The following is a 23,168-nucleotide window of genomic DNA, read 5'->3' as shown; positions in this document are numbered from 1 at the left end:
ATGAATGAGTTTAGTAACTTTTGTGTTTTTTATGCAAACTAAAGATTACTATTACTTTACATGTTTAGCTGGACTATATGGGCATAAGTGGCAAGTTATATTAAATTATAACAAATCAGTAATCTGAATTGTTTGTATTTTCTGATCCTTAACACCGCCCCTCCCCACCCCATGCATGCAGAGGAAGACAATTACATATCAAAGAGTGTCTCTTTGTGGTGTAGACCCAAATAAACAGCTGAAAGCTCTCAAATAGCAGACCTAGTGTTTTGTGTTATACATTAAGGGTACTTTAGGTAAAATGTAACTTGGAACAATAAAGGGTAAAAATGGTCTGGGGATAATCCCACATCAACTGATTAAAAGAAAAAAACAGGCAGGGGGTTAAAGCAGTGACCAGGAGCTGAGTGTAGTGGCATTACATTTATATATATGTATATATATATATATATATATATATATATATATATATATATATATATATATATATATATATATATATATATATATATGTATATATATATATATATATATATATATATATATATATATATATATATATATATATATATATATATATATATATATATATATATATATATATATATATATATATATATATATATATATATACATTTATGTTATTTTATCTATGCTTTGGTCTTAGATATGTCATTGTTCTATTCCAAATGTAGATCTGTATATGATTGGGTCACTCAAACACCTTATTATTATTTTGTTCCGCAAAGAAAGAACTTGGCAGACAAGCATTGTGTACCTTTGTGATAGTGATCCTTCCTCCAAGAATTAAAAGCCACTTGTTCCATGCAAACTGTGTCAGGGATTAAGCTTAATAGGCTTCTGTCGTCTGCTGCAACGCACATGACTTGAGCACAAATGTTAACCCTGAAATTTAGTTGTTCACTCAGACTATGGAAATAATTTCTTTCCTGCTGGTTATAATTTTGTTTAACACTAAAGGGAGCCTCGCTCGGTGTTTACCTGCTTGCAGCTGCGTCGATGACCGTCATGGAAGGTAAGGTCTTTGGTCAGACTTAAGAGGTTGCTATTTTTAACTTGTTTTTACTTCATTACAACACGGTGACATACAAGTTTTTTTTCCTCTTTGAAACAAAATTAGAGGGTGTTTTTGAAGATATTTTCGTGAAATTATATGAAGTTTTCTCTAAAACCACAGGTCACTCGTCTGTATGGAGGATGGTGCGTTTGGCGCCATACCAGAGAACCTTCCAGGTGATCTGACTAAGATACGAATCGAAAAATCTCACTTCACTGAAATTCCCAGAGGTGCTTTCTCAATAACGAAACTTTTGGAGAATTTGTGGCTAAACTTCAACGACATCACAGTGATCAACTCAAAAGGTTTGGAGGGTTTGGGGAATCTGTCCGAGCTCCGCTTGCAAGGGAACAAGCTGCGTTCAGTACCATGGACAGCGTTCGAGGACACGCCGGTTCTCAAGATCCTGGACCTCAAGCACAATCAGCTGGACGTCCTGCCGGAACATGCCTTAAAGTTTTTACCTGGTCTGACGTATTTAGACTTGTCTTTCAATCGTCTCACGGTTATTTCAAAGGAGGTCTTTCAAAACTGGCCTCTCTACCAAAAACTACAGAACATGGAAGAGCGCGAGGCGATGGCGTCCGGACCGAACGTGGTTCTAGCACTGCACGACAACGCCTGGCTCTGCGACTGCCGACTGAAAGGCTTCGTGGAGTTTATCTTATCTTTAAGCCCCCCAATAATTCTGATGAACTCCTACTTGACTTGCTCAGGGCCGGACTTTAAAGCCGGGAAGTTCTTCCATGAAATCGAATTACAGGCGTGCGTGAAGCCCGCCGTGACCACCACGACAGCGAACGTGAGCCGGCCGCTGGGCTCGAACGTCACCCTGCAGTGTGTGGCCAAGGCCAGGCCTGACCCTGCCGTGTGGTGGACATATGGCCTCAAGATAATCAGAGGATTTCCTGGTAGGAACATCCACTTCAAGTAATGAATGATGATAAATTGCATGCAAGTTTTAATCACAAATGTGTAATGCATATTTAAAAAGAATCCATATATTATTAGCTCATATGATTAAATTATCAAAACATTCTCAACGCATGATCTCAGCGTTAATTTAAATTGTTGGAGATTATAGATTACTACGCAGAATGTAATTAATGCCAGATTTGTTTTCACTAAACCCTTAGAGGGGAGTTTTTACTGCATATTGTGATTTCAAACCTTTACTTTAATGGCTTTTTTTTTGTTTTTTGTATTTTTAATATGAACATTGGTTAGATCAGAAGTCAAACAGGCGTGTGAGAGTCTTCGGATGTAAGCATGGCAGGAAAAGGGGGGCAATGCAGGGACTGTCCCCTCAAATGTGATGGCCTGTAAAATAAATAACTAAAAAGAAAAAACAAAAAACAATACAAGTTAAAAAAAATATACACTCAAAAAAATCAAACCAGGTGTAAAAATTGCCCCTACCACCATTAATGTTTTGTGTTTCGACATTATTCAATTATGTTCATTTAAAAATGTAGCCATCAGCTTATAGAGCTTTTGCTCTACTTAAGTGTATTAGGTTGAGACAGCGAATATAGTATATTCCAGAACAGAAGGTGGCAGTAAGGCACAAAACCCAGCTTGAAGAACTACCCCAAAGCAGTAACAGGTGGATCTATTTTCTGAGGGGGACCTGGTTGTGGACAAGATGGTGGCCAAAAATCAGGTCCAGGACCCCCCCCCCCCCCCCCCCCCCACACACACACACACACTCACACATTTCAGTTGTAAAATAATGTACTTTTGAAAATAAGGGATGCAAATGAAGAAAATATGTAAATACCTTGGAACTGGTGATTATCTCAAAGTGGTCTCAAATCGTTTCAAATGACCTGTGGCCTAGCCGTGCTCTCAACATTGTGTGAATTAGTATTCACACTAAAGTTAACTTAGTGTGGGTGGCCGTGGTGCAGCAGTAGGGCGGTTGACCCATGATCGTAAGGTTGCAGGTTCAATTCCCGCCTTGCATGCCCATGAGTCAAAGTGTCCTTGGGCAAATCACTAAACCCCACCTTGCCTCTGGTGATAGGCAGGCATGTGTTTGGCAGCAGAGTGGCCACCAGTGTGTGAATGTGTGTGTGACTGGGTGAATGGGACAGGGACTGTAAAAGCACTTTGTCCTTGGAGGTAGAAAAGCATTATACAAGTATTTACCATTTTAGTGTTATTTCAGCTTTTTATAGACACCAGATGGAGTTAAACTGGACTCATGTTTAAATTACTGAATATCAATAAGTATTGTAGTGCAGTGATGGTCACAAGCACATTGTGCCTGCTGTCAGATATGGCAGTTAAACGGAACCTTGACCATCATGTTACAGTAACACAAAAAAATGATGTAGCACCAAAATAATTGCATTCAGATCTCCTGACACAAATATTTTTTTTCCATATAAACACATTTTATTTAGATGGAAATACTTTTATTATGTTCACCCAACAAATGAGTTTTATTTTTAATGTAAGGCTGCTTTTTTAAAAACATTTTTCTGACCATTTTAATGGACGGATCGATGGGCAGACAAACAAAGTTAAATGCAGTCTCAGAGCACAAACCAGTGTCCTGCTTGTGCCTGTCCTAAGCCCTGTAAATACAGAGGAAGAGTATTCAACAGTAAACATAAGAAATAAATGATTTATATAAGGTGAAAATAAATGTATCCACAAACCTGTCAGGACACCCAGACTTGCCCCCCTTTGATATTCTACATGCACTCTTAAACCAGGCATGTCCTGAGGAGATGGGGTTATCTTATATAAGTACATTACTAGTAGTACCTTACATTTTCCAGGCTAGAACATGGATGTTCAATGCATTAGCCATCAAATTATTTATATAATTTTCCTTTTTTTGTGTGCAAAGTTTTAAAGTTCCACATGTGAGCTGCTGTTGAAATAAGACCAGAAATAATATGATGGTAACCCTTGTGCTATCTTAGATGACCCCACCCTTACATTGACGTGTTCTCCCTACCATAACAAAGGTGGATAAAGGTGGAAAGATTTCATGTAATCCATGGACACCAGTGAGGTTCACAAATCATTGAGGAAAAAAGGTTCAGTGCAATGTCTAGTGGATCTAGATGAACCAACTCCCAACGTTAAAGTGCCTAGGATAGTACAAGGGCATGATCTATCTAACAGGTTCTAGCTGCAGTTAGAAAGATGGTTCAATTCTGATTATTATTGCTAAATCTTTTAGCAATATGCTAAATTTGTAAGAGCAGCAATGCCTGTCTTTTCATGTTTTTGGTTTCCTTTTGGTTTCTTCTCTGTTTTTCTACTGTAAAGCAAAAACATATTCCAAAAGCAATGCAATCTTTTTCAAATCTGTTATAGTAATGTAAAACTATATCAAGAATTATAGTTACAGCAATAGAAAAAAGCAAAACAGAAATCTCTAAATTTAGTTTGTTTTTTTCTGCTAATTCTTAAAAATATGATTAAAGAAATGTATAGAATTTAAAATTCAGTTTATGGACAAGTTATCTAATCATGATTACTCCATTGCTTCTGTTCTAATCTTTTGCACAATTGTTTTAAGATGAACAACAAATGCAAAATTTATTTGTTTGATGGAAAATTTAATGTATGTGGTGATGACTAACTTTACATTTCAGTAGACATGCTTTGCTATGACATTGCATACCTTGTTTTTCTCCCAGAATCTCAGGAAAGAGTAGCTGAGGATACCATCAAATCCATCCTGGTGATCCCTTCTGTCCGCATGGCAGATCATGGTGTCTACACCTGCACTGCAGTTAACTTCATAGGAAACTCCTCAGCCAATGTTCTTCTGGATGTCCAGTCTGCGGTCAGCTCACAGTCCCCTCATCTTCCAGGCTTCCCAGGTGCACCAAGTGCTGGTGATGAAAACGTCTTCATTGACATCCGAATCAACAAGCAGACAGTTCGTGGGATCTCCATTGAGTGGTTTGCTGCTCTCGAGCACCCGTCTGAAACTTGGTTCACCATCCACTTTGGCCGATCAGGCACTGCTAAGAAAGAAACCACCTACATTGGACCTGGGATCCACTCCTACTCTGTCTCTGACCTGATGCCTGCCACCAAATATGAAATCTGTGTCACCCTCAAGAACCAGGTGCCACGCCCGGGCCAGTGCATTGTATTTGTGACAGGGAGTGACATCACAGAGATGGAGCAGAGGGAGAAGCTTATCCACATTGTGGTTGTAGTTTTAGCCATGGTTCTGGCTGTGCCCATCGGCATGTATGCCTGCACCACTGACACCAAGTTTGCCTGTCTGGAGGTTATCATGAAAACCTGGAAGAACCGTCAAAGAGAAAGCAGCTCATCTGGAGCGGAGCACGACAGGCAGGGCACTTTCGATAGTCTGCAGGCTGCCAGTGATGAGGGTCTGGTCAATAAAGATTCCAGCGAAGAGAGGAAGGTGAGGAGGAGGTCGGAAGACTGGCATCATAAAGGAAAATCTGAACACAGTAGAGTCACAGCAGGACTATATTAGACAGCTTTTTGGGATTAAAACACAGAAATAACCATTTCTAAAAAATTCTTTAGGGTACTGAAGAGTAATGTTGGCAAATTTACATTTTTAAAAATAACTATAACCTTTGAAAAAGTATTTCTAATGGAAATTCCCTTAATAAAAGGAAAAAATTGAATATTAGATTTAGCATTTTTTAGATTTCCATGGGATAACTCAACTCTGCACATCTTTTTGTTGCTATCATTAATATATAGTTTAAGTTTATAAGCCCACAAAAATTGTTAAAAACAAATTGACAATTGATAGCTCTTAATAGCCACATAATGAGGTGAGTTATTAAAATTGTTTGATTCTACAAAATATGCTTATTTGAAAAAATGGATTTAGAAGATTTAAAAAAATAATAAAATGCTTTGTTGTGATATAGAATGTAACTTTGGAAACGAATCTGCCAAAAAAATCTTCCATTAGCTGAAACCTTTGTTAATAGAAGGCTAGCACTGTTTAGTTTATACATATATAAACTAAGTGATTTTATTCTTTAGGTTTCAGTCATTGCCATGAAGCTGAGGAGTTTTGAAGCATCAATAGCTGAATTGTATTTCTGTTGCTACTCAGTAAAAACAGAATGGAAATGAATTAAAAAAACAACACTTCTAATCCTTACTGTTTATTTTTCACACTCATGTCTTCTTTCGGCAAAAATGGACCATATTTTTACACATTAAATCAAACAATAAAACATTTAGAGCATCACTTTAACTTCCATATGTAATGGAGAAGCAACATTACCAGCCCTGGTTTTAATCTTTTCTCTCCCTCTGTTCTAGGCCCAAAGAAGATGTGAAAGATGACCATATGTCAACAGAGTAAAAGTCAAAATACTGTCATGTTTTGCTTCTGTTCGAAAAACATCCTCATTAGATCCCTGGTCTGACATCATTTGTCCAAAGATCTCGTCTCTTAGCAAAACAGTTTTTAGATATGAAGCTAATATATGACTCAAGTAGCTTTATTTAAATTCATTGTTCCCAGTTTCACTGTTCATAAAAACATCAAAAGGCTTCTTTTTACAAGCAAAGTTAATGTAACAAAAAGGGTCAAAAAGATCATGTATCTAGTACTAAAATATTTCTACACATTTCAATATTTTTATTCTACAATGTTAAGTAGCTCTTTCTTTATGTACAATTATATGTATTATGCCTAAGTACACAATTTAAAAATGTGTAAAAGCTAGTCATCTATTTAAAATAATTCAGCAAAAATTTGTTTTCTTTGTGACTTGTTTGTACACAGTGGTGCTGTTAAATTTATTGAATTATTTTGTAAACTGTCCCAAACCAGTCAATGGAAATGTTGAAATGAAGCTTTTCTTTAAACCAAACCACTTTAATTAAAACAAGAACTCAAGTTGATCGTATTTTGTAACCAAAAATGCAAAACAAAGACTGCACTCAAAGTGTTGTTGGAATTTAATGCATTTATTAACAAAGTATGTCAATCTTTATCAAACACATTTTTCAATTGAGTTCTGATTTGCAGGACTTTTTCTGTTCTTAAAACAATGTTCTAGGTTTCTGTTTAGTCCTTAAAATAAACCTTTAGAAGTTAAAATAATATTTCTGTGCAGATGGTTACATTTAATATGAATGATATGTGAGTTTCTGTAAACCTTGTTTAATAAAATCACTGGGATAAACTTCTGTGGTTACTGATAAAGTGTTGTGAAAGCTTCATATGTTGGACCTGAGGAGATACTGTATTGCAGATATTCCTGCTAGTTCCTGCTGTTTACTCTGACCAGAAAGTGACATTAGTGTTGGTGAGGAAAGATCTTTTATTTTTTACTTCTCCAAGGACAAAAAAGCAAAGCCAATTTTTTTATTTCAATCTATAAAGACTGGAGTAAACAGAAATGAGATAATTCTTGCTCATCACTGCAAGTAAAGAGTAAAATATTACCAAAACAAATCTTTTTATATTCTACATTTTAGTCCACACCTCACTCACACCTCTCCTTGAATTTTTGCTAATCATGTTTGCGTCTAGATCCAGGCCAGATTTTAGCCAACACTTGCTTTTTTGTCGTCTAAACCCTTTTTGTGTCTTTCTGTTTTCTCCCTCACTCAACACAGCAAAGTACGCATCACTTCTGATCTGCACTGATCAGCTGAGGCAGATGGTACATCAGACGAGCAGTGACCGGTTGCATTGTTTATTTGACATAATACCCAAACACAGACATCCTCTTCAACATCCCTTGTCTGACGTCACATTTGGATCAGATCACACAAGCCTCATCTTCATATCCATTTGTTCTCTCTTATGATGCAAAGAGATCAGTTTGGTTTGCACATATTTGTTTACGATCAGGATCTTTTAAAAAATAGTAAGAATATATAAATAAAAATCTGTCTGAGACAGGTGGCCCCTATTTTCTAGACCGCTGAAGCATCAGCTTTCTTGCTCCATCATTAGTGTTTATGCGAGTGGAGGGATTGATGCAGCTTTTTGTTGTAATCCTTATCCACTGTGTATGGCACAAGACAATTTGACCAATTCAATGCTTCAGTTATAACAACACAAATGTCCTAGGATTTTATTTATTTATTTACTTTCATTACAACACTTTATATATTTTTATAGTCTACTGTGAAAATTATGTAAACAGGAAAACATATTTTAAATGTTCTGTCCTACATATTTCATCTACCTTTAAGAACCTCTGTAACTCAAGCATATGTCTGGGTTTTTGAACCCTGCATTTTTTCTTTCTTTTTTTCTCTCCCTTTTTTCATTTTAAAGCATCAATGCTCTTTGCAACTTTCAACTCTGTAATCCTCTATCAAATAGCCCAGTAATCCGGGCTGCTTCTTACATGGCATAATGCATGATCGTTTAGGCTGCTCCTCATGTTTGCCTCATTTCACTTCAGAGCTTTAACAGCCTGCAACACTAAAAAATCATGATATAAAAATCATCAGAGTAATTCTTTTGGAAGTGAACTAATCTGAGAAAAGCATTGCTTTTATTTTTTTAAAAATCGTCAGCCTTTTATAATGTTAGACGTGAACTGAAAGCCGAGGTTGCAGAAAGAGTTCAGTGCCAGACGGACTTCTGGTTTACAGCCACTTTCTCAATCTTGTACATAAATGACCAAGTTCCTGTATACGGATTAGTGGGAATAATTTGTAAATGTCATGTTTTGTGTAACTTTCAGATACTATGCATGTTTGATGAATATTAATACAAATACACAGAGAGTAGCTTAGTATGATTTCATAATTAATAAACATTATACAACCAAATAGGTACAAACTGCCTAAAAAAGCTTTGTTTTGCAAAAACAGAAGCTTAATCTTTTGTGGTAGTGAATTTCCTCTCACTATAATATCTGTTTATGTTTTATGTTTATTTATTTAAGGTGTATGTAATAAAAGTTATTTTGAAATAATTAATATGTTTTAAAATATTGCGACCGGTATTTGATCTTTTCATGACAGTCTGAACGACACAGATCTGATCTTTTCAAATGCGACCCAGGCCACTTGGGTATGTGGTCCTGAATCCAATACGTGTCCGATCTTTTGAAATGTCACCTCCGCCTGAACGGCCAGGCCACATGTATCCGACCCGTACGTCATTGATACGCTACAAAGGTCATAATTCTGCGTTATAGTAGGCGGGAACGAGATGATAAACATCCACCATGGTGGACGATACTGCTGAGACCAGTCAGTGGAAGGGAAGCGAGGTCCCCAAACATCGTTGAAGTGGGGTCTGCCATGGAAAAAGGATTTTGCAAAGGGTCAATATTTTTTTATTAAAAGTCAAATTTGATGAATTGATGTTGTTTCTTTTTCCCCCCAACTGCATAAAATCATAATGTTAATTATGATTTCAAATGTCTATACCACTTCTGATATTCCTGCTTAGTTATCTGTTTCTGAGTTGCTTTTAAACAGGGGGCAGTGTAGTACTCTGCAGCCAATGAAAGAAAAGCCTCAGAACCTTTAACCCTTGTGCTATCCTATGACCCCACCATTGCATTGATGTGTTATTCCAACCATGACGAAGGTGGATAAAGGTTGAGAGGATTTAATGTAATCTATGGACACCAGTGAAGATCACAAATCATTGAAGAAAAAAGGTTCAGAGCACTGTCTAGTGGGTCTAGATGACCCAACTCCCAACGTTAAAGTGCCTAGGATAGCACAAGGGTTAATTAATCACACCAAAGGTGTGTCTCACTGTTTCACTACCTTCTTGGGAAGAGTCTTCTGATTGGTGGTTGTGCTCAGACACCACCCACACAAATCTTGTTGTAAGTTTTCTGAAAAAACACAAAACAATGAGATTTTTTGTTTTTTATTTAAAAAATGAAGTCAGTGCCAGACGGACTTCTGGTTTACAGACCGTTTTTAAGGGGAAAAATAACAAATGTGTTTTTTTTTTGCATTAAAATTTAAAGATGTTCCAACACTTTCAACAAAAACCCACCTACTGAAAAAAATATACTGAGATGTTAGAATGAACAAATCACATTCAGTATTATAAAAATATTTAGAATCATAAAGCAGGAGCTGCTTTTAAAGGTTTGGGTCTCTTTCAACTTAAGTCAGTCAGACTTTTCCACTTTAGTCAGTTTGAGAGTTAGAGAGTGAAGCAACTGATGCCTCAAGCGTATTGAAATGGCAGAATCCAGCTGTTTCACAAGGACACAAACAACAAAACAAGAATAAAGAAATTAGCTTTGTACTGAAATATATAGAAAAAAGGAGGTTGTTTGGAGAGATTTGTGAAATTTCATCAGTTATTTATGATGGTTCTCAGGGACGCATGCATTCACACACACAAAACACACACACACAAACACACAAAGCACAAGTTTACAACTGAGTTCGTTTTCATTCTTTGACTTCACCTTATTTAATAATTTCACCACAAAGTTGTAGAAAGCAGCTGCTTAGGAGTCATTTCTGATCTACTAAAATCCGCACAGATGTGCCCCTCAGGCATCATCTTTGTATTTTAAAGTTGCATTTTTTATTTTAGTAGAATTTATGAATATTTTAATCTGTACTGGCAGCCACTAAGCAGATTCACAATGAAATGAAATTATTTTTTCTTACAATCAATCTCAGGGTGACATCATCCTTTTCTGCTCGAGTCTCATTTTCAGCTCTGAAACAAGCGCTCTGTTCACTGTGTCCTGTCGGTCATTCACCATTTTCTTTCTGGGTTTGGGCACCACTGTTGCAGAGACGGTTGGTATGACCCATTGTCGCTCTCCTGGGAAGTAAGCAGGCGGTGGAGGGGGCAGAGAAGGTGCAGAGGGTGGTGGAGGAAGAGGGGACCAGTGTCTCACAACATTACTGAGATTATTGTTGTAGTTGACGTTCTCTCCGATTGTCTGAGGCGCCTGTTCCTCATCTGCAGCTGTGAATCTCTCTCTGGTGGAATCTGGTGTCCTGAAGAGGTTCTTGAAACTCCACAAGTGCTGTCTCTGAGGCTGATGCCTCCTCCGTATGCGGCGGTTCGGCAGGATTCGGTTGGACTTTTTGTTGCGCATAAATGTTGCAGTGGAGATGATGACAGTGACCATGACCATCAGACTAATGAAACCAACAATCGTCCCTAAGACTTGCAATGGATTGTTTCTATTTTGCATAATAAATGATCCCAAAGGCCCCCCTTTGAGTTGGGTCTGTAAAAGAGCACAGGGAGAATTCACACCCATGGGGATGAAGTCACACAAAAGTTCATGTTTGTAAAGGTAAGTTTCATATAAAGGTTAAACATCAAAACAAATGTTTACATCATTTACTGTACTACTCTTTTCAAGAGTAGAATTGTTTTATATTTTAAAAAAGACAAGATCAGAGACGTTTACGAAGAAACCCATAGCCAAGACCTTTTAGCATCAAGAATATTAACATCGAAATTTAAAAATGTAATTTTACAGAAAGTCCTGGAAAACATGTTTCGTTTTCCTGCCATGTTGGGATCTTTTAGAGCATAATGAGTAACTTCTGAGAGGACAGCGTGCTCTTGTACTCTTTTACAGACACAGCCTTGTTTCCACTACATGATCCTCTGAAAATGAACAATTGCAAATTCTCAGCACACCGCTAAAAAAAACAACAGTTGCTGTGCCTTTTCAGGCAAGGCAGTTCTCCTTCAAGAAAGGGGCCTCCTCATTATCTTTCTGATCTTGCCCTGAGGCTGGACACGGGTCTTTTTAACAGATTTCCAGTATATAACAGTCGAAATGAAGATAGTCAGTGTAATGGCGAAGGTCACAAGGGTCAAAAAAATCCCAAACACTGCCCCGGGACGTTTCCGCAGGCCCAGGAAGTACGAGAAAAATCTGGATTTGATCTGAAAACATGACAATTTCATCTGTAAGTTTAGGATTGCATGTTTTATGTTATTGTTTCAGATAAAGAAAAGAGAAAAATGAGAACATGAGCTAAAGTGAGATAGTAGTGCTGCATATAGACTTTGGAGTAAGTAATGAAGCTTTTGTAAAAGAAATTCACCAACGCTTATAATCATACACTGGAGATCTTCATAGCCAACATCAAACTTACAGTTTCTATGTATTTGAGACCTTATCACCTCAAAAATGCAGGCTTTGGCGTTTAAATATATTTTAAAAAGCGCAAATACAATCTATACTAAAGTGATTTACTGTTTTCCATTATCTTTCACATTATCCAATGACATCATACCCTACTGATTGATAAAATATGAAATTGACCCAAAAAGGCAATTCTTTACCAAAACCTTACCCAATATTACTTTTGTGTGCCAGTAGTAAAAACAAATAATCAATTGGTCTTTTTCTTAAATGTTTTTGTGTGAAAATATTTTTTCTTTATAGAGTTAATCAAAATAATGAGTTAACATGTGATTGGTAGGGCCAAGCATGTGATAATGAAAGCAGTTGCACCTTTCTTTTTCCCTTGTATGGTAGCAAATACCGAAAACAATGAACATACTAAGTTCATTGTATTGTAAGGGTTAGATTGTTGGCCTCTTTGGTTTTTTTGTTTTTCACAAGAAGCATAGTTTGGTATTTCTCATTCTCCTGTTGATTCATCTAAAAATAGTTTTATTTTCCTTTTTTTTTTTTTAGAACACATAAGCCATGTTAACAGTTCTACACCTACAAATCCACTCGATGAGGACTTACGGCTTCAGTGATGCCAATCTTGACGACTGCAGTGGTGCTGAAGGAAGGCTGGCCTCGATCTCGAGCCTGTACCACCAGGGACCAGGTGTGGTCTCTTTTTTTGGTAATGTTCTGAATGATGGCCATTGACTTGATATAGGACTTGAGCTTGATCTCTCCCGTGTCAGAGTTAATGTCAAAGATGTTGTTGTCCGGCTCAGCGTTCATGATGGCATACTCAATAACATTGTTTGGTACTTCTGCGTCATCGTCTATGGCCTGAAAAGAGACATTTTAGACACACACACAAAAGAAAGAGGCCATATTATAAAAACAGAAATTTGAATTAATTGTCTAAGTTTAAAAATTCAATGTTTCTACCTCTATTTTCACTGGTGCTCCGATCACCATTGTCTTCTCTAGGAAGTTCTGATTGAAAGCAGGAGGATGGTCATTCAGATCTAACACAGTGACAAAGACCTCAGCCAGGCTGTACTTCCCCTCTGCGTCCTCTGCTTTCACATAGAAGTTATACTTTGATCTCACTTCTGCATCCAGGCTTGCCCATGGTTGGGTGTAGATGATCCCTGATGCAGGCTGGATAAGGAACCTGCAAATGTTAGCCCAACATCACAAAACTCAGCATTAGCTATTTCTTTATGGGCAAAATAGCTAAGTTACATGAACAGTTGGAATACATTGCCTGTTATGTAAGTGGAAATGTTTATCAGTTACAGCAGTATTGTTCCAGGATAGTGGTGTTGATAACTTTAAACTCTAATTTCTTACCAACCTTTGTTTCTTTCTAAATATGGCTCATGGCGCAACAAGTTGCACTTGCTTCATTAACACATCAGCAATTTATTCTTGGATGCGAAAACAACAATCCAATTATCTGCAGTCAAAATATGTCCATTACTAAGAACAATGTGATTTTCGACACAAAAAAATCAGCCAAAACTGAATCATCTACAGATATTTTTGCAAGAGAATTACATCAGCATGTACAGTATTATCATTTACTATTGGCAGGAAGTACTGCAAAAACGTATTTAAGTTAACCACTACAAATATCTATTTGACACCAAAGTAAAATATATATATATATCAACACATGTCAATGAAACTCATTTTCTTTTCTGTCAGTGATCAATACACTCAATGCTTTCATGTTTTGAATGCTATAACTTTCATCAGGGTTGCAGAAGGTTGAAGGTTGGATTGTCAAAAAGCAGAATATGATCTGAAGAAGTCAGCAGTCCATTACAGAACTGAATGAAGATAAACAGAACCAACTCCAATGCCCTATTTAGAGCTACAAATTATATTATATTTGGAGGAGTCACAAATCAATTAGTTTGCCACTCAATTTTGCTGCTATACTTGGGTGATGTTTCAGTTCAAATGACCTGTGTTACATTCATACATGTCATACATGTGATCACTTCAAACATTCTAAACTAACTCCAAAATACTAATAACAAATATTTTTTGAATAGCACCCCACTGACCAACAGAACATGTTTTAAGTATACAACGAGCACAACAAGTCAGGGTGAAGCCAGTTGACTTCACTTAGGTGTCTTGTTTGGTTACCGTAAAGTGACTCTGTAACATGCTAGGCACAAAGAACCAAAGAGCAGTCTATTTTCTCCTCCAATCCCATTAATGGATTAAAAACAGACTGAGAGCAAACTGGCAAAGATCATCCCTGTGGCGTCCTGAGTGCAGTAAATTAAGTACTCTATGCCATTCTGTGAGAAAGGGTAAGGCTTGAAACAACAAACAGCAAACTACAGTTCTCATGTTCTCATCTTGAGGCTGAGGAGACACAGCCTCAAAATGGTTTTGATTAAACAAGTATGCACTAAGCCTAAGTGTTCCAAATCTCTCTAGTGCTTATGTTGGAAATCCTTCTTTTGCCATGTGACATCAAATATCTGCCTAAACTGATTACTACAGAGCTCAAAATATGTACCAAATATCCCAGAAATACATTTCCCACCTCCACTGAATTGGAATAATGGAAAATGGATATTTAGACCGTGTGACAGAGATGTGGACTGTACACATCTCTATTTGCATTGTTTCTGAACAATATACGATAACATTTCATTGGAAAACTGTCTGTGGTGAGAACAGAGGTCCCTGAGGCTTTTTCTTGGAGTCTGGATACTAAAAGACTAACACAATTTTTATTGGAAAATATGAGTATATGAAAGAAATAACTTGGGAAATCGCCTTAGGCCATAGTGCTCTAAGGCAGCCAAAGAACAATGTGCATCTCTCATGCACATATGTTTATCTTAGTAAACTCTTTATGTAAACAAAGGCTTGTAAATCAAATGACTCTTTGTGCCAAGACAATTAAGTTTTGCTTAGATCCGGCTGTGTGGTTTTTTTTTCTTTCAATATTTTTGACTCCAGGGTGTGTTCTTGTTTCTTTGAAAAGTGACCTGAGAGTGAACCATTTTATACTGCTGTGATTTTTATGGACAAAGCAGATTCATATAGTGTGCCCCCCCCCCACACACACACAAATGCATGATCTTTGTATACATTAAGTCCATTAGACTCACAGGAAGCAGCAAACTGTTAAAATGTGGAATAGTTGCTTTATGTATGCCCTATACCTCAGATTTTTTTAACTAATCCTATCCTCCTAATTAAATGTAGGGACCTGAGGATCACTGTCTACATATTAATCATTACATATGAGGAACATCATTAGCTTAGCTCTAATCTCTTACTCACAGGTCAGCCCCTGATCCATAGATGGAGTACTTGACTTCCCCCCATGACCCTGAATCTGGGTCCACTGCCTGCAGAAAAACACATCAGAGGTAAGAAAAATAAAACTTTCAGATAAAATAATTTGACACAAAATTGACCTCTCTGGTCTGAATTACTGCATGTATGAAATGCATGTATCCCCTCTCAAAGGAATTTGTTATTACATAGGAATATTATCCCTGGCCTCAGCTAATCTGTCTGCCATTCCAGCTTGTTCTCTTTCTCGATGAGTCCAAGGTCACTTGCAGGCTGTTCTTTTATCTGATTGAAATTGCCTGGGATCAAGGCAAAAACCCTCTGTGGTGTTCACCCAAGGGCAGAACTTATTAGTGAGACTCCCTGCCTGTGCGGAGCTGAAACGAGCTGACAAGTGCCAAGAAAGAGATGCAACAAACATTAATCAATTCTCCATCCCTTAAAAAAACATTCACTTTGTTTCGGGCTGTATTTTTGTGCCGAAACCACATGTGCTGTTAAGCATTAAGAGACGAAAAATAAATGGGGAATTTTCTGTTATACAACAAAATGAAAGTGATAGCCATCTGGCAGCTTACCTCGCCTAGCTTTTATCTACATGATTTCACATATTATCCCAACCCCCACCGCCCAAAGAGTTTACATTTAGGGAATTAATGGCCCTGTTGGGTATTTTGTTAAAATCAGCATTCCTCTTTAGCTTTGAGTGACGTACGACGGCATGTATTTTTAGACAGGATGAAGGCTGGCTCACCGTGACTGACACCACATTGGAGCCACCGGGTGAGTTTTCTGGAATTCTGGCAATGTAATACTCCAGGGAGAATTTAGGCGCATTGTCATTAGTGTCCAGGAGATGAATGATGATGTCTGCTGTTGCGCTAAATCTCTCCGGAGTATCAATCTCGACTGCCAGTAACTGTTAGAAGAGAAAGAATGAGGCACCTGATGCACATACAGTATATTTCTGGAATACAATATTCATTTACTGTACTTTGATGTAAACTCATAACCTTGTATGTTAAAAACTGGTGTTTCTCGTAGTCCATGGCTGCAGAGTCGTCCACCAATATTGTCACTTGTGCCTCATTGAGTACAGTCTGAGGGACAACTCGTAGCATTCTTCCTGGTCCAATCAGTCTCAGATTAAATTTGGCATTTGCACCCTGCAAAAGCACACACACATTAGCATACTGCTAGAAAAAACCAACAACACACAACTTACAGGACATTATGTACCACCCGATTTATAGTAATTCCTATTTGTCACAAAGTAAAGTCAAAATAAGTAGATAAACCTCAAGTATAATCTCTATGGACAATATAAAAGCCTTGTGTCCTTAATTGCTACAATGATGTTAGATAGATCGTTTAGATATTTGCTTAAGTGAAAATGTTCTGAGTGAAACATAATGTTAGTCCAGAGAAGGAGATGATGGGACAGAATTATGTGATAAAAAATCTTTTTCAGAAGCCATCATCCTTTTGGATGCTGCTCTAAAACACAAAAAGCGCTTGCATAAGAGAACAAATGGCATGATGTGCACCTTTCAGTTTTTGTTGGCATGCTTTCACTGTTGTGCAGTTTTGAAAGGATTGCCTGAGCTAATGGCAGGCTTTAGCTTATTTCATAGACAGAAAGGCAGATAGCATTGTGGATAGATTTCACTCCCATGAAACATTTTTTTTGTCATTTAAAATTAAACAACAAAAGCTTGTCACCATCAAAAAATATGTGTTGCACAATAAAAGATGCTGCATTCCAGCTGCTGCTTCAACGATTATTTAAGAATGTAAAAACAAAGACACTGGCTCCCCACCTGATCAGAGTCGTTGACTGTGATTTTCAGGCCTCGCAGGATTTCTCCCTCCGGTGGATGCTCGTATATGGTCAGCTCAAACATGTTCTGAGGGCCATTTTCTCCATAAAACGTTGGTGGATTGTTATTTAGATCCACCACGCGTATCACCACTGTGGTGTATCCGTAGTCCAGGAGTTTGCCTTCGGGACTCACTTCTGATGCCTGCATGAAGGTTTAGTTCACAGCCACTTTTAAACTTTTATTTATTTCATTATTAAAATAAATTTTAAAAATATTTTGCTTATTGATATGTCTACATAGTTGCTAAAAACTCAAAAATGTGAGAAAAAAATTGTCATTTAACAAGTAAATGAAAGGTAATATGTTATTAAAAGTAACATTTAACGGGAAAAAATCTGATTTACCCTGACTTTAATGTTGAAAATTTCCCTCCTCAGATTAATGGGATTAGTCAGTAGGAAAATACAGCCGCTTGTTTTGTTGATGCCAAAAACTCCATCGTCACCTTATTAAAAAAACCAAGCAGATAACACACTTTGAGACGCATTCGCAGGAATTTCTGGGTCATTTTATGATTTTGTGACTGCGAACCTCCATCAAATGAGTATTGGATGGGATTTGGCTTCCCCACATCACCATCTTCTGCAACAACGGTGAATATTTCCGATCCCTGCAAAAAAGTGGAAAGGATTGTTTTTACTATAAGATGTCCTGAATGAACTCATGATTTGATTTTGGTAAACATAAAAACAAAAAAAAACAAAAAAACAAACACATACATTTTGCAGAGTGGTTGCATTTCACAATGAAAAAGATATTGTTCAAAATACACACAAAAAAAGTATAAAAATATGCACATAGCCCTAAAAGACACTTTGTAATGTAATTTTAATGATAACATGAATATGTAAAAGTTGTACCTTATTGTAATAAATAAGGAAATACGGAAAGAAAATGTAAGGCAGAAATGTCTCGTGTTTACCTCCTCAGAGATTTCATACACATAACCAAAGTAGGGAGTCCCAATGAAGGATGGCGGAGTGTCTTGGGCATCGATCACATTGACAGTTAGAGTTGCCGAGGAGGACATAAACTGCTCTTTGCCATTGTAGTCCCCGCCACCATCCTGGAGCAAAGACACAAGAGCCCCCCAAACAACATTAAAAAAAACCAGCTCTAATCGTCCCTTACTTTAATATGTTTGTCAAAATGTTAGAATTGTTCTCTCAGATTGCACATCACAACATTTTCTACACCTGGGTGTGAAATCCAAACTCTCCAATATTAGCTCTAAAATGTGTTCTTTTAGCCCATGAAACCTCCAATTTGACCAACACATAACCATTATTTTTTGGAAATGAGAACACATAGAGAAAGATGATGAGTTTTAATACCCCCTGTACCTTTGCGATGACAGTGACAAAGTGAGTTTTTGTCTTCTCGTAATCCAACATCTCTCCAGATTTGATACGAAGGACTCCACTGTGCCTGTCAATGGTGAACAAAGATACCTGCTGCATCTGCAACAAAAGAAAGATTTAAAAAATCAAATATTTTTATGGCCAAAAAACTTTACTCCTAACCCTCCTGACAAACCAAAAACCTATGTGGTACATATTTGTATGACAAATTATCAAAAAGTAATTGGAAATTTGCATCAAAACTAAGCAGATTAAAGTGAGACTCTTAAAAGACAGCTAGTTTGTTGATTTGAAGTTTAAATAATATACTAAACATGATGTTCTCAAGGACAAAAGCAGGCAGGTGAACTCAGCTGTGCCCATATGTGAGCAGCTTTACTCATCACAGTCAGTAAAGCTGCCACCAGCTGTTCTTCAGCCCTAATAGTCCAAAGTGCAAACTAGCTTTTACTGCCAATCATTGCCAGAGCAGCCCTCTAAGCCTTTGAAATCTAACAAAAATGTTGTGGTGATTTAATCATTTTCCCTATGAATACACCATAATTTTCATGATGTTTAACTCATGTATATCTCGATGAAAACTCACCTGCAGAAAGAATGTGACTGAGCCTCCTGAGCCCGCATCTCTGTCTACTGCTTCAACTTTATAGATACTACTTCCAGACTCGGTTGTCTGAAAAGGAGAGAACATTTGACAAGATTAAATATTCACATCTTTCTAAGATCATGTTAAAGCCATGTTAAAGCCTTTTTCATGCATCATATGCATGAAAAAGGTCAAAATGTCAGAGATGTAGCAATCTCAAGTTGTGTGAAATTCGAGATAAGCATGAATCAGTATGCAATTTTCCTCTGGTAATGTTTTTTTTTACTTCAACACTGGGTATACCTTCCAAAACGTGTCATGTATTTTGTAATTGGTATTTCATAGTGCAGTAACTCCATTTTTCCTGATACCTTTAACCTCCAGTTCAATCTAATTGTGAAGTTTCAGTTTGCAGAGCATCATTCCAAAGAGAGGCAAGAAAGTTTCAAGATTAATTTAAATCAGAAGCAGGAACACATGAGACAAGGCTGTTTGGAGACTTATAAACTGTATTTCTAAAAAATTAGTAAGGAAAAACTTGATATTAGCCAAAATTCTATTTTCAGATCAAAACCTGAAGCTTGTACTTTTTGCACCAATAAAAATAATTGTTAGATGCAATTATTCTTTTTTATCCATCCATCAATTTTCTTATGCTCATCCAGGACCAGGTTACGAAGGCAGCAGTCAAAGCACAGATGACCAGACTTTCCACTAAACGGCCACTTTCTCCAGCTCAAGAGAGATGTAGTCTCTCTGGAATGTAATGGGTTTTCTGGGCCCAGAACACCTCTCAACGGAGGCGTCCAGGAGGCATCCTGAGCCTCCTCAACTAGCTCCTCAAGGATCAACGGCTTTACCCCGAGAGCTCTCTGGGTGACCAAGCCCTCGGTCACCTGGAGCTCCTTAGGAGGAAATTCAGCCGTTCGTATTCAGAACCTCGTTCTTTGGATCATGACCCAGATCTCATGACCATAGATCAGCACTGGAGCAAAGATTGACCGGAATATTTAATTTTAATTAAGTAATTCAAACATCTTTGGGTTGTCTTTCTTGCGGTTTACAATTCAAATTTAGTTTAGTTTCACTTACTTCCACAACGTTGATCATTGCAGGCAAGTTTTGGAATTCAGGTCTTTCATCATTTGCATCCATCACAAAAATTGTAACTCTTTCTGTGACCTATATAGAGTTAAAAGAGAAACCTAATAAATGAATGCTTGCTTTTCTTTCAATCAAACATACGTTCATAAGAATAGACACCAACCAACCTCAACATTAAATCTACTAGTAAAGAATAATGCTAATTTTTCATACTTTAGAGTATTTAAAAAAAATAATCCTTGGTTCTGAATCTCCTAATTCAACAGGTGTACTGGCTCTAAGGGTTTGATGGCAAATGTTAAGGCTTTCATTTAAAGCTTAACTTTTGTCAGATCAAAAACAGTACCTTGCTTCTTCCATCTGTGATGCTGATACTGACATCAATAGAATCTTGTTTCTGAGTAAATAAAAAAATATTGAAATAAATAAAAAAATTCCAAATCACTTTAGTGCAATAAATCCACTAGGATAGGTTTACCTCTCTGTCCAGCTTTTCCACTAATGTTATTACTCCAGATTTTGGGTCCACCCTGAAGTACTCTTTTGACCCCGGGTCAAAGGAGACACCATACCTCACCTCTTGACCCTCTGGGTCTGTACCGTTGAGACAATAGATTTGTGTACCTGAAGAGTGAGAAATAATATGGTTGGCTGTTATTCAGATACATATTTTGTCCAAAATCTGTGTTTATTTATCTGGTTTGTCCAGTGGCTTGTAAGAACTAAAGCAAAATTTCACCAACTGTGAGCTTTTTGACTGGAGGTAGAGAACAGGTGCTTCACTTGTAAAGCCAACAAACAGACCTGGTGGCAACTGCACATGGCATTGTTGCTGCCGCTGTTTCCATCGCTACATATCTATTCATCTTTCAAAGGCTACTTATACTATTCCCATGTTGATCTATTAAAGATGCTTGAGTACAGAACATTTTACAGATAGACGTATTAAACAAATGCATTAATGGTTTGCAGTGAATGTTTTCCATGACAGAGGTCGTCCTCACCAACTTGGGTGTCTTCAGAGAGGCTGAACAGGGCCAGATTTCCATTGTTGCTGTAAGGTCCGTTGTCATAGAAATAGGGAGCAAAGTCTGCCTGTGCTGTTGGCAAAAACAAGAATCCATCAAGTTTTTATGTGGGGAAAAATCTCAATCATAATTTTCTAAAATGAAAACACACTAACAGAAAGAAGTAACCCGTGTTCAGAGACTCCAAGTTTTGTTGGTTTCTCTATAACATAGGATAACACATTAAGAGATATTTTATTATTTAAAGGTATGCTACAAATGATTTTCAAACAAAAAAAAGTATTTCACTTTTGGTTTTCATCCGCCCTTTATTTAGTGGTTTATTCTGATCAGGCATCCCACAATAAAGTTTAGAAGAGGTCTGTAATTAAAAACAAACCACCTAATTGTCTATTTTCTTTGCTCAAAGTAGCCCGTGCCAGACTGATCTGGTTTGTTTGTTTCGGATTACAGGAGAGTTACGTCAGCCTTCTAAGACAGCACCTTTAAGTCTAGAACTGAAATCCTTTCTATTTTCCTTTTACGCAACATCACTAAAAATATTATCTTAGCTCTAAACATGTATTTGATTGAGATCCCATTTATTAGGTTAGTAAAGTTGATCACATTTAGCAAAGCACATGCAGTAAGACCTGTATCGCACTCATAGCAAAATTAACCTGGAAGACCAACTAGGCAAAAAAATGAACTCTCAAACCAGACACTTAAAACCGCGTCTGAGCAACATAAACAATGACTTTAGAGTCACATGAAATCAAACCAAACTACCAGTAGATTGAACTTACCAAAGCAGGCATGCACAAAAACAAAAAGGATTTGCAAATGTAAAATCTTCACATTCCTCATCCTAAAGAGCAAAGGAATAAAAAAGCACCATAAAGTCCGCTCTGTTGAGAGAACTGTGCATGAGGCACGGCTCCAAAGGTGTTTGAAAACGGCTGCTGAGAGCTGAAAGCAGATGCTTACAAGCTAATCCAATGACTCATCTTAAGAGATACTCCAAGGCCCCTGCCGTCCTGGGGCCCGGAGATCATAAATCAATAGAAAATGTTTATCATGCCTTAAAAGATGCTAATGTAACTTTGGTGAACACACTTGGATTTTTTAAAATAGCATTTTATCTAAAGTGATAGAATTTTGTTAAATTAAGTGTCATATCACTGTTTTTTAATGCTATAATATTTTTAAATTTTGTAAAACAAGCCTTGGATATTCCCAGTTACAATATCTGATGGTCCCATTTGTCAAATAACATTGCACTGTTATTTTCCCCCATGGTTTTTGTCCAATATGGTGAAAATGTGGAACATATTGTATGCTGAACTGTTATATTATTTAGGAATGTATTTCTGAAACGTATCCAAAACTTCTTATTTAGCTCTACTAAAAAGCATTTGTAAAAAAAAAAAAAATTGATTTTAATATTAGATTTACTAATATTTTTATATTTTATCTCTTTTTTCCCCCTTCATTTTATTGCCTTAAATTGTTGTGTGGTTTAATTACTATATATTTTTTTTATCTCGTCTGCTGGAACACTCACTGCCAGAATCTCAACCCTTTTTTGCAGAACTAACCCACTTACTAAATGTATTTAAAATATCTGTACAATGAAATTGGCAAACTAAAAAACAACTTTATATTGATTGGTTTTAAGTTTTGTATTTCAACCACTTTTTTTTTTTTTTTTTAGATATTTCGTGTTTTCCAAATC

General features: G+C 37.0%; 2 protein-coding genes across 5 annotated transcripts; one reads left to right on the top strand and one right to left on the bottom strand.

Moving 5' to 3' along the window:
- The first annotated feature begins 835 nt into the window (after positions 1 to 835).
- On the top strand, positions 836 to 7,245 carry lrit2 (leucine-rich repeat, immunoglobulin-like and transmembrane domains 2). 2 transcript variants are annotated; one of them, XM_011484434.4, is made up of 4 exons: positions 836 to 1,036; positions 1,199 to 1,989; positions 4,741 to 5,486; positions 6,374 to 7,245. In XM_011484434.4, the coding sequence occupies exons 1-4, from the start codon at positions 933 to 935 to the stop codon at positions 6,395 to 6,397; spliced, it is 1,665 nt and encodes a 554-aa protein (XP_011482736.1). In that variant the 5' UTR covers positions 836 to 932; the 3' UTR covers positions 6,398 to 7,245. The 2 variants fall into 2 exon arrangements, with proteins under 2 accessions (XP_011482736.1, XP_004077165.1); XM_004077117.5 differs by lacking the exon at positions 6,374 to 7,245 and having other exon boundaries at positions 4,741 to 5,676.
- Positions 7,246 to 9,898: 2,653 nt separating this feature from the next.
- cdhr1a (cadherin-related family member 1a) lies at positions 9,899 to 22,413 on the bottom strand. 3 transcript variants are annotated; one of them, XM_011484433.4, is made up of 17 exons: positions 22,240 to 22,413; positions 21,431 to 21,526; positions 20,905 to 21,050; positions 20,773 to 20,823; positions 20,415 to 20,504; positions 19,323 to 19,409; positions 18,719 to 18,835; positions 18,298 to 18,441; positions 17,907 to 17,985; positions 17,720 to 17,820; positions 17,313 to 17,516; positions 16,506 to 16,658; positions 16,247 to 16,411; positions 15,478 to 15,545; positions 13,105 to 13,333; positions 12,745 to 13,002; positions 9,899 to 11,927 (listed from the first exon to the last, which is right to left on the bottom strand). In XM_011484433.4, exons 1-17 carry the CDS (start codon positions 22,298 to 22,300, stop codon positions 11,727 to 11,729), a joined length of 2,250 nt encoding a protein of 749 aa, XP_011482735.1. In that variant the 5' UTR covers positions 22,301 to 22,413; the 3' UTR covers positions 9,899 to 11,726. The 3 variants fall into 3 exon arrangements, with proteins under 3 accessions (XP_011482735.1, XP_011482734.1, XP_078787752.1); XM_011484432.4 differs by having other exon boundaries at positions 9,899 to 11,253; XM_078931626.1 differs by lacking the exon at positions 22,240 to 22,413 and adding an exon at positions 21,610 to 21,636 and having other exon boundaries at positions 9,899 to 11,253.
- Positions 22,414 to 23,168: the final 755 nt, after the last annotated feature.

This window comes from Oryzias latipes, chromosome 15, assembly GCF_053564925.1.
Source record: "Oryzias latipes strain Hd-rR chromosome 15, Olatipes_Hd-rR_3.1".
Lineage (NCBI taxonomy): Eukaryota > Metazoa > Chordata > Actinopteri > Beloniformes > Adrianichthyidae > Oryzias > Oryzias latipes.
This window is presented reverse-complemented; position numbering and strand designations above follow the sequence as displayed.